This window comes from Stegodyphus dumicola, chromosome X1 (genome assembly GCF_044657685.1).
Source record: "Stegodyphus dumicola isolate Sdum_Otavi_A_Nest chromosome X1, ASM4465768v1".
Taxonomy (NCBI): Eukaryota; Metazoa; Arthropoda; class Arachnida; order Araneae; family Eresidae; genus Stegodyphus; species Stegodyphus dumicola.
Window position 1 is genome coordinate 33,236,241 of NC_140780.1, and position 14,377 is coordinate 33,250,617.

At 33.1% G+C, this 14,377-nt stretch overlaps 1 protein-coding gene across 2 annotated transcripts in view; it reads left to right on the forward strand.

The window, feature by feature from the left end:
* LOC118194560 (uncharacterized) overlaps positions 1 to 1,064 on the forward strand; it is a 40,368-nt gene extending 39,304 nt beyond the window's left edge. For both annotated transcript variants that reach the window (XM_035365705.2, XM_035365706.2), the window contains exon 3: positions 537 to 1,064. In XM_035365705.2, the coding sequence (XP_035221596.1) occupies positions 537 to 1,027 (491 nt within the window). In that variant the 3' untranslated portion in view covers positions 1,028 to 1,064. The remainder of the gene's footprint in view (positions 1 to 536) is intronic.
* The last annotated feature ends 13,313 nt before the right edge of the window (positions 1,065 to 14,377 follow it).

The following is a 14,377-nucleotide window of genomic DNA, read 5'->3' on the forward strand; positions in this document are numbered from 1 at the left end:
TTTTAGTTTTAGCCATCGACTAACCCCGGATAGGTAAATTAAAAAAAAGTAGATATAGACTTTTATGGAACGTTTTTTGCGTGTAGTTTCATTTTACATTTCGTTTCCATTGCAAAATGTGTTCAGTGTTTTATTATTGCAAATTATTGCAAAATATGCTCAGCACGAACAAAAATAATATAAATAATAATAGGCACGTTTTTATAATGGCTTCGGCATGTAGTTTCGTTTTACACACTTCGCTTCCGTTGCAAAATGTTTTCAGCAATTTTATTCAGAAGAAAAACAGACAATACCAATAAATAATAATAAAATGTGTACATATAATAATAAAATAAAATATGCACATATTATAATAAAATAATAAAATGTGCACATATTCAGATAGACATGAGGATTTTAGTATCAGAAGACTGTGTAACATTAATGTAAAAAAAATTGAGCTTAATTATTATGCTGTTATTTAAAATACATGTGTTTTTCTGGAAACAAGTAAAACATTATATATCATGAAAAATTCTTTGTATCGATTTTAGCTGAAGTACGGCAAATGGGAGTCCCCACTCAACCCAACATGCCAGGAATGGACGTACCTACGCAGCCAAACATGCCAGGAATGGACGTGCCAACACAGCCTAACATGCCAGGAATGGACATGCCAACACAGCCTAACATGCCAGGAATGGACGTGCCAACACAGCCTAACATGCCGGGAATGCCTGGCATGGAAAATATGCCAACGCAGCCTAACATGCCAGGAATGGAAGTACCTACGCAACCTAATATGCCAGGCATGCCAGGGATGGATGTTCCTACACAACCAAATATGCCAGGAATGCCCGGTGTGGATGCTCCTACCCAGCCTAACATGCCAGGAATGCCTGGTATGGAAAACATGCCAACTCAACCAAACATGCCAGGAATGCCTACTCCACCCAATATGCCGGGACTGCCAGGACTGCCTTCATCACCTAGAGTTAAATCAAGAGCTTCAAATGCCCATTCCTTGATTCGGAGAATGTTGTAAAAAGATCTGTCACCTCTAAAAATGTTATGGAAATATATATTTATCTGCCTCTTTAATTCTGACCTCATATAAAACCAAACTGAATACATTTAAAGAGAGTCATGGGTTGTTGTAACAATGCTGAAAGTAATATTAACCATTTTTTCCTTTCTGCTTTACTGATGACACAGAATATTTTTTTGTTGAAATGAACAAACTGACTTTATGCTACTGACTGAATTATTATCGGCAGCCAATTTCTTACCTTAGTACCACTTTAATAATTTAGTTATTAATTAGAAACAACTGTGTTTTAACACTAAGCACAGCTGTGACACTAAGAACAACTGTGTTTTAACACTAAGCACTACCTAAATTTGCAAATCTACACACGAAAATTGGGATTTTTCCTTTATAGCTATTACTTAATAGCTTAATAGCTAGTTGTAGTTTTCCTTAATACCTGCTTAATGCACAAAATGTCTTAACTTTATTTTCTGTGTCTTATCTGTTAGTTTTACGTAAATATACGCTAGTAAACAATTCAGTCTCTCAGTGGGAGGTGTCATATTATTGAGCAAACTCCTCATCATTATAAAATCAAATACTTCATAAGAAGAGAAGCAAAAAGAAAACAAATCTAGATACCGTGAAGCATGTTGTTACCTTTTAAAGTAAATTTTGCTAAAATATTCTTTTATCGAGTTATGCAACTGCACGGAAAATCAGTCGACATATATTTGTGTGCAAAGTACAATATAACTTAAGGCTATGATAGAAACATAAATTCTTTTGTCTACAAAATTTTTTTCATTCCATGACTTGACAGTCTAATACAGTGGTTCTCAACTGATCTGTCTCGCGTATTCCTAAATAAGGCTTTGTACTGTAGAGTACTTCTAACCTCTCCTTTTTTATATATTTGCTATTTTTTATATATTTTACTATTGCATTATTTTAATAGCGTTAAGCTACAATGAATAAGGTCAGAAAAATATAATCAAACAAAGATTGATTATTTAATTGTTAGTTTCAAATAAATACAGTGACAGCATACATTTTAAATTAAAACATAATATTACTAATGTGCCTTAATTATTTTGAATATAATTTTTTATAAAATGAAAATTTAAAAAATGAGTAAATTGATGAAGTTATTGATTATTGATGACATCTAGGTCTATACTAAAACCCTAACCATTCTTGAAATAGTGTTGTATCATAATAAAATATTAAATCTATAGTCGTTTTTAAATGTATTAAAACATCACTTCGTTAATACTAAATTAAAAAAAAATTAAACATCTCTGTATTGAAAGGTTAAGTACCTTGGTGCTCTCATCAACATGTACAGAAAAAAAGACTGTTTTTTTTCTTAATTACTACAGATTTAAAAATTTTCAGACATGTCCTTGTTTCGCCGAAAAATTTGTGGACTAAATATATCCAATGTATATTCTATCGCATGGTACACGAACGTTATAACAAAACTTTTATTTCACGAATTCTCTTTGTAATTATGCTTTGAAATATGCGAACCATAACTGGTGGAAAATGTGCTTTCAGAAGAGGTATTTAGAATCTGGGAGAAAAGCCATACTTTCTAGGAAGGAGAATTTAGAGAATGTTAACTTGTGCAAGGATTGGGTTAGGTTAGGTTAATATGGCAAAGCTCGAGAGGGCTGCGTGCCTAAGGGAAGGGATGCTTTTGTGGAGGACTTTCTAGATGAAACTGTCTCATATTTACATTACACACAGGGAAAACCACGTAAACCAAACCTGCAGCTGGTCCATTTGCCTGGGATCGAACGTGGGTCGAAGTTAAAGTACTTAAGCGGTCTTAAGCACTCGCCCACTGATGAGGCTGATGTAAGGAGTGAGTAGCCAATAGTACAAATTATAATATTTCTAAAACTTAGATTTTTTCCCTTAGAACCAAAAATGTTAGTCCTTTACTCTCATCATCACTGCAACAAAAATGCTATATCTTGAAATAGGTTTACTTTCTTTGGGAGCATAGAATGTAGACCCTACTGAAGAAGAGATAGCGAATTCTCGCTATGTCTTGCAAAACAGATGACTGCCAACGAAGGTTATTATGACCTTTTCATTTTAACTAACTAAACAGAACATGCGCTCACTCGGTGCTCACAATTTAACCACCACTTGTGGTTAAGTATCTTAACAGATGTTGCGGTTAAGTATCTTAACTAAGCAGAACATGCGCTCACTCGGTGCTCATAATTTCACCACCACTTGTGGTTAAGTATCTTAAACACAAAATAATATGTACAATCAGAATGAATTAACTTTTAACTACACGACTGGCTCCTACTTAAATCTAAATCAGCATTACCGACTGCACAGAACAAAACCGAGTCTAAATTATCAGTATACTAATGTAAAGTAAGTGGCTAGCACAAATATTCAACAACAGAGTTACTTGCGGACCCGCAGCATAACTCGTTCTCGGCTTATCCCACTCTACTCGTAATTATTTACGAGTAGAGTGGAATTAGAAGAGTAGTTACTCGTAACTACTCTTCTATTGCGAAGTCTTAAATTTTGCTACTTAAATACTATTTCCGAAATCATTGATGTTTGCATATATATCCCTCAGATTTTCATTCTGGCAGGAAACTGAAATCAGAAGGGAAAGGAAAGTTTCTTAAAATAAAAAAAATAATTGATTAGTACAAAGTAAGGTCTTTTAAAATAAAAAAATAATTGATTAGTACAAAATAAGGTCTTTACAAGCTTACGACCTCGTGTTTGATAAATCTTTCTTCAGCTAAATCTCGATATACCATAACATTGTTCGGAAGTAACAATCATGTTTCGTTTGCTTTAAAATGTTCATGCGGAATAATTTTCTATGTGAAGACTGGTAGATTTCTATTTCCTTACAGCCAGCGTATTGATTATTTTTGACTCCTCAGAGAGATAATTGTATACAATACTGTATTTTATTTTAAAAAGATTTATCAAACCATTAGATTTAGATATTGCTGATATGGATCTGTGATATTTTTACTGCTAAAAGCGTGTTATTATGCATAAGATCGGCAGTTCGAGCTTCTTCAAACTATTTTTAAAATATCTTCAATTTGTTATAGACGGTTTTAAGGATTTCCTTCCTTTTTAGTTTGATCATCAGGTTTTGAAAAGTACTTGTGGATAAATTATGGAATTTTTATTTAAATTTATTAGTATTTATTTAAATTTATTAGTGCATTTAGAAAGTGGCTTTCTTTGCAAGACCAAGGTTAACTCCTTTAAAAATATAATTCCTCCTCACAGTTTTGTGCTCAAAAGTTAAATATCTTCTTAAAAATTTCCCTTGTTAGATAGTTTGAAAAAATAAAAGCAGAAGCAATGAAACTAATTATAGACTAGAGTTTAAGAGAGAAACTTCAAGGTATATAGCTGGAAGGTATATTTCTTATGAGAAATTTCGTGAAATGAGTAGGAATGTCCTTTGGCAATATTGAACAAGTATCGTAGCCTTTGATGATTAGTCAAGGTCTTTCTTTTCCGAACTGCTGAAAAAGTTTTCGAAATATATAATTATGTGAAGAAAAATCAAGAAAATATATAATTGCATCAAGAAAATACATAATTATATGAAGATTTATTTAAGAAAATTGGCATGAATTAAAAAATGGTTATTGGTTAAAGATAAAACTTTATTTAACGAAGTCGCAGAATCCCCGCGAAAAACCTCACCAAAATGGAGTAATTTGCGAAAGGGAGGTTGTGTTAAAACACTATTTAAGATAGGAAATTATTTAAATTTTAAATGAAAAATAGTATTAAAATGAAATATCTATGCAAAATTATATACGTTAATGTATCCATTAAATTAAAATTACCTATGAAAATTACATAAATTCATTTCGAAAAAAAATCAGTTACTTTATTTTGTTTTGATTATCGGGAAAACATTTCGTGTCATAATACGGCTCACATCATTACAATGCCCAGAAAACGTATTCTGGTACACTTTTTTCAAATTAGAAACTGCGTTGCAAAGTATTAAACGCATTTAGCATATCTTCTTTATGCTATTTAGCATATGGCGAAAACTTTGTACATTCATTTTCATTAAACGCTTCATCTTCATCATCATCAGTTGCTTTCTAGCTGCTATTTTTATGCTGTCCGATATGTCCTCCGGTAGGAATTCGTGAAGTTTCATTATTGTTATCTAAGTTTCATTATTGTTATTATAAATAATCATGTAATTGTTAATTAACTTCAATTGCCCTTGATTTTTCAGCTGCAGACACGTATTATTTAGTTCCTCATCTTACTCATCGTCGTCATTTACTCTACTGTTATCAGCGGTATCAGTCTTGGTGATAAAGCCATTTTTAAAGCAAATGCGAATGGGTTTTTCAATGATATCCCAATTCCATACTTTTGAAAGTTCAGATACGCAGTGACGTAAACTTATTACAAATTTGTCTCATTGGAACATTCTTCAAAAGTCTCATTGGAACATTCTTCAAAATTCTTCTGCGATTAATGCGTCTTATAACACATTTTATTACCCTTTGGTCCATAGGCTGCAGTTTCGGAGTGGTATTTGGAGGAAAGAAAAAAGAAACTTAAATGTTTCTAAACTTGTCTTTGATATATTGAGGATGAGCACTGCATCTATCAATAGAGCAATTTTTTCATTTTTGTTCACCATGTATTTATTTAAATTTACTAGCGGCTTGTTTGTAATTTTGTTGTGCTTGCCTCCGAAACATCTCTCTTTGTTAAATGTTAATGTTCTGTACCCTGGACATTGATAAAATAAGCCAGTTTCGTCGGCATTAAAGATATCATTTGGATTGTATATTTTCATAATTTTTTTCAGATTTGGATCTTATTATATGACACAGTTATCTTCATTAACACCTTTGCTTTCTCCACATACGATGTTTTTCAACTACTCCATGTTTTTTAAGAATAGTAATTGACAAATTTTACTCAAAACGAAATAAATTTTATACTTCTCTTTTGTAGTAAAATTGTCCTACATATTTGTTAGATAATATTAAATGCAAAAATAAAGAATATTCAAATCCTGGGAATATATTAAACCGTTTCCGATTTTATAAAATGCAGTTTTCTAGCTTGCCGTTATCAGGACTAGTGTTTCTTTTGACTTGCTTTGGAAACATGAATGGTCCTGAATAGGAACAGGGAGCTTATTCAAGCTATGTTCAAGAATGTGTGAAGTAGACAATACAAGCAGGAAGGGTATACGAAACCCTTTATTTTCTATACTTTACAGGAATTTCCGAAACTTCGGAATACAGAGACCAATCACTTGTGGTCTGATCGTAAGAATATAAAAACTACTAACTAAAACTTTAACTAAAACTAACTTTGAATTAGTATACAAGTGCCTAGCACGAAGTTTGGCCTTTATTTAAAGAAAGGTATGTATGTAGTACGCCGAGCTGTTAAAACTACGATACGTCTGCAATTATCAAGAGGGCTAAATCTCTGGCCTTGAAGGCAACCAGCAACAGAGTGAAAACTCGTAAAACTACAGTGGCAAGCGGCTTGCTTCCAATAACTCCTTCCTCTCTCTTGCTTGGCAAAAAGCCACAACTTAAGTACTTGGCGTTAGCAAGACAATTTGCATAAATAAGTTAAAGCGTTTAATTCTGGCCGGAAGTAGAAAATAAGAAGTGATAGTACAGTTTTAAAATAAAATAAACGTTAGTAAAACTTAGGATCCTTACACCGTAGAAAATGGTATCTTTCAGTTCTTTCTTTTAATTTACACATCATTTTATTTTTCTTATACTTGCTGAAAATACCATGCAGATAATGTAAAAAAAGATTACATACTTTTGAAAAATTTTCTTTAGAAACCTTCAGTCTGTGTGTTCGATAATTTTTGAAGTACGTTTAAAGCCATGGGTAAATGCAAAGGGAGAGAAAGAAAAATGAAAGGTGTAAAACTCAAACATATTCCTCAGTTTCACATATACTCTCAAGCTAAAAAGGCAATAATTGAATTCCAATAATGAAAAAGATATAGCTCTAATGGAAGACCTGTTACATGCTTCTGAAAAGCAACCATTGTTTTCATATTTGAAGTCAGATACATTTTAATGCCAGTAGATAGTGAATGGATAATCACTTAGTGAGCAGATAATTTATGTCAAAATATGGTTTTTCTTGGATATTTTTTACACATTTTATTCTCCAACTGAAAAATTTAAGGATTTATCTAAAGGAAAAGGACAACGGCTGAGTTCAAAGAACTTTTATCTTTCACAATACGGGCTATGTGAATGACATTGCTAAATCTTGCCGCTACTGGTATCGTTTGAAAGCAGGCAATTTTTAGAGTAACATATTTGTAAAAATTGTTAGTAGCTGATAGAAATTCAGGAAGTTATAAGTAAAATAACTTGTAATAAATATATTTTGAAAGGCAGGGACGAACTTAAAAGCTTTGAAGTACACCAGACAAGACATAAAATTAATGATTAGTTCCATATTATCCTGAAGTTGTATCAGTATGTATGTATTTCATAATCTTCTTGTAGCTTATTTAAGATATTAATAGTCACATAGTCTTTATATAATTAGTCTTATATAAGTATATATAATATATAAGTCTTATATAATTACATAATATAGTCACACAGTATCTTTATATAATTTAGTGTTTTGACTTGCTTGTATGAACCTATTTTTTCAAAATGTGCTTTTATAAACCTTATATTTATGTCAAAATTTGGTTATTCATAATGTTAGTAAAATTGTCTAAATGTTACTTGTATTTTATAATGTATTTTAAAATACATTTTTAAAGCTTCGTTCAATTTTTATAAATTATTAATTAACAGATTAGTGTCACAAGTTACTTTTGCAAACACAGCTTTCAAATGATGGTATAGGAAGTGATAATCAGCAGGACAACTCCTGGTGTATATAAGACAGCAGACTCAATATCAGCCTTTTAAAAGTCATTGCCAAAACATTACCCACATAGAAGGTTGTAAAATATCTGTGAGTGGTCTTGTAAACTTGCTCTTAAACATTCAGAGTCACATGTAATATTGATTTCTGGTTATGTAATTTCAGCAGTTTCAGTAATATTTTTGTATGTCAGTTTGCGTTTAGGATAACACGACGGCATTTTTCACTAACTATATAATTTAAATATCACGCATATCTCAAGTTTTCATACTTACCGTATAAGGTATTTCTCCCACTTCCCTAGCGTGCCTTCGTGGTGTAACGGTAGCACGCTGGGCCGGTATTCCAGAGGTCCGTGGTTCGATTCCCGGCGAAGGCGGTTGCATATTTTTCATCATTTCTGCTTCCAATTAGCCTAATGACTCTACAAGTGGCGCCCGAACTAAAAGGGTTGTGGATGATGATTCTCCGCACCCAGGATTTGGCGACTCCCACTTTCCTAGCGTGCCTTCGTGGTGTAACGGTAGCACGCTGGGCCGGTATTCCAGAGGTCCATGGTTCGATTCCCGGCGAAGGCGATTGCATATTTTTCATATTTTCTGCTTCCAATTAAACTAATGACTCTACAACCGTTCAAGAAATCAACAAATCTGAATTCTGCTAGGAGAAGAAATTATTTTTTAAAGAGTCCAATTGCTTATCCGCAATTTAGGAAGAATTCGTGATATGTTCTCTTTATTCACAATACTCCTCCCTTACCCGTAATTATTAGATTTAAAAGTATAAACGTAAAACGTCTGTAAATTGACATTGTAAAAAATCTGTAAATTGACATCTTCCATAAATTCTATGAAAATATATGATATTATGAGCCTAATTTTATAGTAGTCAGTATATTTGAAGTTGTTTGATTATTCATATATAAAATATTAAAATTAAACATAATCAGTGGAACAGAAAAACCTTTAACTAATTGTGTGTTTTAGAATTTTAGAAAATGTATTGCGCATGCTACAGAAATAAAATCTTACTGAAAATAATTTCAAAAGATGAAGAAAGGAGGTTAATCTTCCTAAGTTCTTCCTCAAAGAAAACGCACATTGAAATCAGAATAAATCGAATATTTCTACAGTAAAAAAGAATTAAAAATGCTTTTTGGTTTTGTTTAAATATAATACTCAATCCAAATATTCATAAGCAATTTTGTTTAATTATTATGTAGATGAATATTTTAATTAAAATTTAATTAAATTAAAATATTTAAATTAAATTTCTTTAAACTCACAAAAAAGTACTGCACTACTATATATTAGAACTGCTGTATTATTTTATGATTCCTTTTACGAAGTTAGAGAAATAAAAATTTGAAATAAAATATATGCGTAATTTCATCTTTCTTATTACAAAATAGCTAATAAATTCCTAAACAATTAAGTAATTTATGGTAGCCTATATTAGAAAACATACACCTATGTAATAAGAAAATTAAAATTAATCAGGTGAAATAATCACATTTTCTGCAAAATATTTCATGATAATTTTTTCAGGTGGCAGATCTTTAAATCTAAACTTCATAACACCACAGTACTTTGCAGAATTTACGTTTTGGAATTAAATTTTCCCACTGCAGATGTTAATTAGTCGCTTATATGAGCATATATAACATATATCTAATATGAAAATATTTTTTAAAATTTTAACAACTAGGTCTTGCTAATATTTGACTTACTGAAATATGAGTCCAATTTCACTTTCATGTTGCATTTGCTTTGAGTTACGAACTTTTGCATGATACTTAGAATATTAAGAAATCAAATTAATATTAATTTTCTCTTTGTTATTAAAAGTGGAAGCCTATAAAATGTTATGTTCTTAAAGCGTAACCTGACGCAGTGTGTTGAAGGTATTAAAATACAGGCATAACATAAAACGATATAAAATAAGATGGAAAGAGAACTATGGCCTTTTTTAGCAAAATACTTTCTCATAATAAAGATCTAAATGAAAAAGCGGTACACGATGAAAGTAAAATAGATCTGTCTAAATCACAGCATAAGTTACGAAAGTAAAATAGGTCTGTTTAAAACACAGCATATGTTATGAAAATAAAATAGGTCTGTGTAAAGCATAGGATATGTTAAAAGTCCATGGACTAATTTGATTTGTCCATATAATTTGATGTGGAATGTATTGATTTATTTATGACAGAAAGTAGAATATTACCAAATAAATATAGCAATGTATTTGAAAATTCAGTATTGAATTTCAGACTCACATTTTGTTCAATAAAGAATAAATTAATAAAAAATACAATACTGCTTAAGCTGACTTTAATTAAAAAAAGGTTTTCGCAACCTATTAATGATACGTATAATTTTAATATTGCGCATAACATTAATATTGTTCACACTATTTATCTCAAATTGTCATAATAACATAAATTAAGTATCGCTAAAACTATTTTACTGTTGATTTTCAGCTTCCATTTTATATTTAAATGCATTAAAAAGAACTATGTGTAATACAGACGTCCTCATAAAGAAGAATTGTAAATTACAGATTATTTCTTCTACAGTGTGTAGTAAGGATTTTATTACTGAGCGTTTGAGAAACTAATTAATAGACAGAGAAACATAAAAAAAATTAGTTCCGAGATAACTTTAAAGCAAATAGCTGAAAACAATTTAAAAAAATAAAATATAGAAGTAATTAAACAAAAATGAAGGAGGGGTTACTAGGAAAAACTCTATTGAAACTGTAGGGTTTATATTTATTTTAACTAACATTTATTTTAAGTTTAAACTATCTTTCCTGTCAAGCCTTACTTTCCCCTGGAACTGCCAATGCCAGAATATGTAAATTTTAGTAGAACGCGCAAGGATTCAAATTATCAGCGGAAGTATTCTGATTTAAATAGAAGGAAACGAGTTCGGTGTGATATTCTTACTTCACGAGCGCGGAGGTAGTGAGCGAGAAATTGAAGAACCCCGCGTTTCGGCCTATGTGCTTGGCGGGAAGTAGTGTTAATCGTTCAAGTGAGCTTCAAGTCTGCTGAATTAGCAGCGATGTTGTAAAACGCGGTGAGTTAGTTATTTTAGAGAGCCTCGTAGTTAGAGTCTTGTCTTTAAGTTCTTTTCAGGTTATTATTTTTATTTGACCGCCGAGTTGGCGCCGTCTGTAAGCGTCAAGAGCACGCAATTGTAATTTATTACGTTGAATAAAAAGGGACTTAAATCCTTTACAAGACTCTGTGTTTTATCCTGTTTTCACAGTCACCCCTTGGTTGCGTGCAAGTTTGAGGCGCGCAACGTATCATTGGCGCCCGAACAATTATCGAACTGAAATGGCCGAAAATTGGATGGAAACCGCTGGACAACATCAAGAAATGACAAGCCAGTTAGAAGGATTTGGATACCTGGTCCAGACTTTGAGAGCGTCAATCAAGCCAAACGTCCATTTCGACGGAAAAAATTCGGTGTCGGTATTTCTAGAAGGTCTAGAAAACCACTTTCAGCTCTACCCTGTTCCCGAAAGACAAAAGGTTGCCATCGCCACATCAGCACTAAGAGGACAGGCCACGCTATGGTGGAAAAACATAGGCAAATTTTTATTAGGGGAATTTGGCAGCCAGACATATATATTTGAAAATTTCAAAAAATCGTTAGTAAAGGCCTTCCCCATAGTGAAAGATCGCGCACGGCTGGAAGCCGAACTATATAGTTTCTATCAACGGGATACAGCAGAATTGACGGACTTTATGCTACGAAAAATCAAGCTAACGGATATGCTGTATGGAAAGAAACCCGATGCGGAGATTATTGAAATAATATTACCAAGATTGTTACCCGCTGTTCAAGACTACTTTGAAATTAGAAACCCAAGAACATTGCAGGAACTCTTCGAATTGGCGGTGAAGTTTCAAAATCGCAGAATAGCGGAAAAAGCGAAAGGGGAAACATATTCTCAAAGTACCCGAAGGAAATCTTCAAAGGAGGAAACCAGAAATGGAAATCGCTCTTATGGGGGAAAAAGCTATCAAGCTAACGCATCGAAACTCGAAGGTCAAGGCCCAAAAAGAAAATTTGAAAATAAACATCCGCGTACCCAGAAGACACAGATTGAAAGGAAAGCTTTAAACGAATAGAGGGGCCTGTGAAAGGGAGGGTCCAGACCCCGGAAGTTTTTAAAAAAACCCTCAAATAGACATTTAAATACGGTCATCGTAAAAAACTCACAGCTACCAATTATACAAGTCCTGGTTGGCGATGTACCAGTAGAAGCACTCATCGATACAGGAGCAGAAGGAAATTTTATGAGTGAAAATTTCTTCAAAAAGAATTTTTATAGGGTACGACTATTTAAAACCAAAAATACGGAAATTATAGCGGCCCAAGGAAAAACATGTCACTGCATCGGGAAATTATCATTAAACTTACAGGTAAAAGAGGAAAGTCTCAAAGTATTAATTTTTGTGGTGAAAGATCTGCAACACTCTCTTATTTTAGGTATGGACTTTTTAAGGGCCGCGAGGGCCAAATTAAATTTTCAAGATAGTTCCGTGGTGTTGGAGATGGACCAGAGGGTGGTGGAACCTGTGGAGACACCTCAAGTGGACCTTAGCCATCTGAATGACGAGGAAAGTAAAGCAATACAGCAAGTGGTGAGTAATTTTTCTCATTTGTTTTCAGAAAAACCAGGAAACTGCCAAATCGTGACTCATAAGATTCAATTAAATGCCGAAAAACCTTGTAGGACTAAGCCATACCGTTATGACAAACAAAAAGACTTAATCATCGAAGAACATATTCAGGAGATGTTAAAGAATAAAATAATAACGCCCATAAATAGTGAGTACGCGAGTCCAGTCGTACTATGTAGGAAAAAGAACGAGTTTCCTCCTTCGGATAAAAGGGCTTGGAGGTTTGCTATTGATTACAGAAAACTAAATAGTATTACCAAATTTCCAGTTTACCCTTTGCCGGTTATAGACGAGATCATTAGACAGATCAAATCGACAAGATATATGTCTACTTTGGACTTAACGTCTGGCTACTATCAAATAGCTATGAGACCCGAAGATATACATAAAACCGCGTTTATAACAAAATAGGGCACTTATGCATTTCTACGCATGCCCTTTGGGTTGTGTGGGGCCCCATCAACATTCCGGAGAGCTATGGACATTGTTCTAAAGCCTGTCCTAGGAAAGTCAACTTTAATTTATCTAGATGATATAATTATAACGAGTAGTACGTTGGAACAACATATGAATGATCTAGAACAAATTTTTAAATTATTAAAAGAGGCCGGTCTTACAATTAACGCCTCAAAATGCAAGTTCGCAACTAAAGAACTTAAATATCTCGGTTATAAAATTTCGCAAATGGGTATAGAAACGCAAGATTCAAAAATAAAAGCTATTAAGAATTTCCCACCGCCCAACACCGCCAAGAAACTTTCTTCGTTCCTTGGGTTATGTTCTTACTATCGATCTTTCATAAAAGATTTCGCTAATATTGTTGAACCACTCTTAGTAATCAAACGAAAGAGGGCTAAATTTACGTGGACAGCGGAAGCTAACACAGCTTTTGAAAGATTAAAAGAAGCGCTTATTAATGCCCCTGTTTTAAAATTCCCGGAGGGGGACGAAAACCTGGAAATTGCAGCAGATGCGTCAGACTATGCGGTTGGTGGCAGTTCTTATGCAAAATAACCATCCTCTGGCATTTTTTAGTAAAACGTTGAATCAGACACAAAGGAATTATACAGCTACAGAAAGAGAAACATCAGCCGTATTAATGGCTGTACACAAATTTCGAGTTTATTTCGGCAAATCGCCAGTAACAGTCTTTTCGGATCATGCGGCTGTTGGTAGACTTTACTCGGGGAAAAACCTAACGCCCAGGTTAATAAAATGGGCTTTAAAACTTCAAGAATATAATATCACAATAAAACATAAACCGGGTAAGGAAAACAATGTAGCTGACGCACTTTCTCGTATAAAACTGGACGATGAAGGAAATGAACTTAAATGCGCTGTGTTGACTTCAAAAATTTTAGATTCTAGAGATACGGTTATTACTGAACTGAAAGCTGATCCTGAATTTGGAAATATCTATGCTTATTTGAAAGACCCCGAAAGCTTTGAGCACACAGATATCGATGCGATAAGAAATAGAGAAAAAAAACTATGAAATAATAGATAATTTATTATTCTATACGAAAACAACAAACGAAAATCTTGAGTATAAGCCAGTCATCCCAGCCTCGCTTCGATTAAGCATTTTGAAGGAGTTGCACGAAGCAAAAACAGCGGGCCACCTAGGGGTCAGAAAGACTTTAAAAAGGGTACGCGAGGCGGTATATTTCCCGCAATTATACAAAATAGTAACGGCGTATGTCAGGTCCTGCAATCAATGTCAGTTAATAAATGAT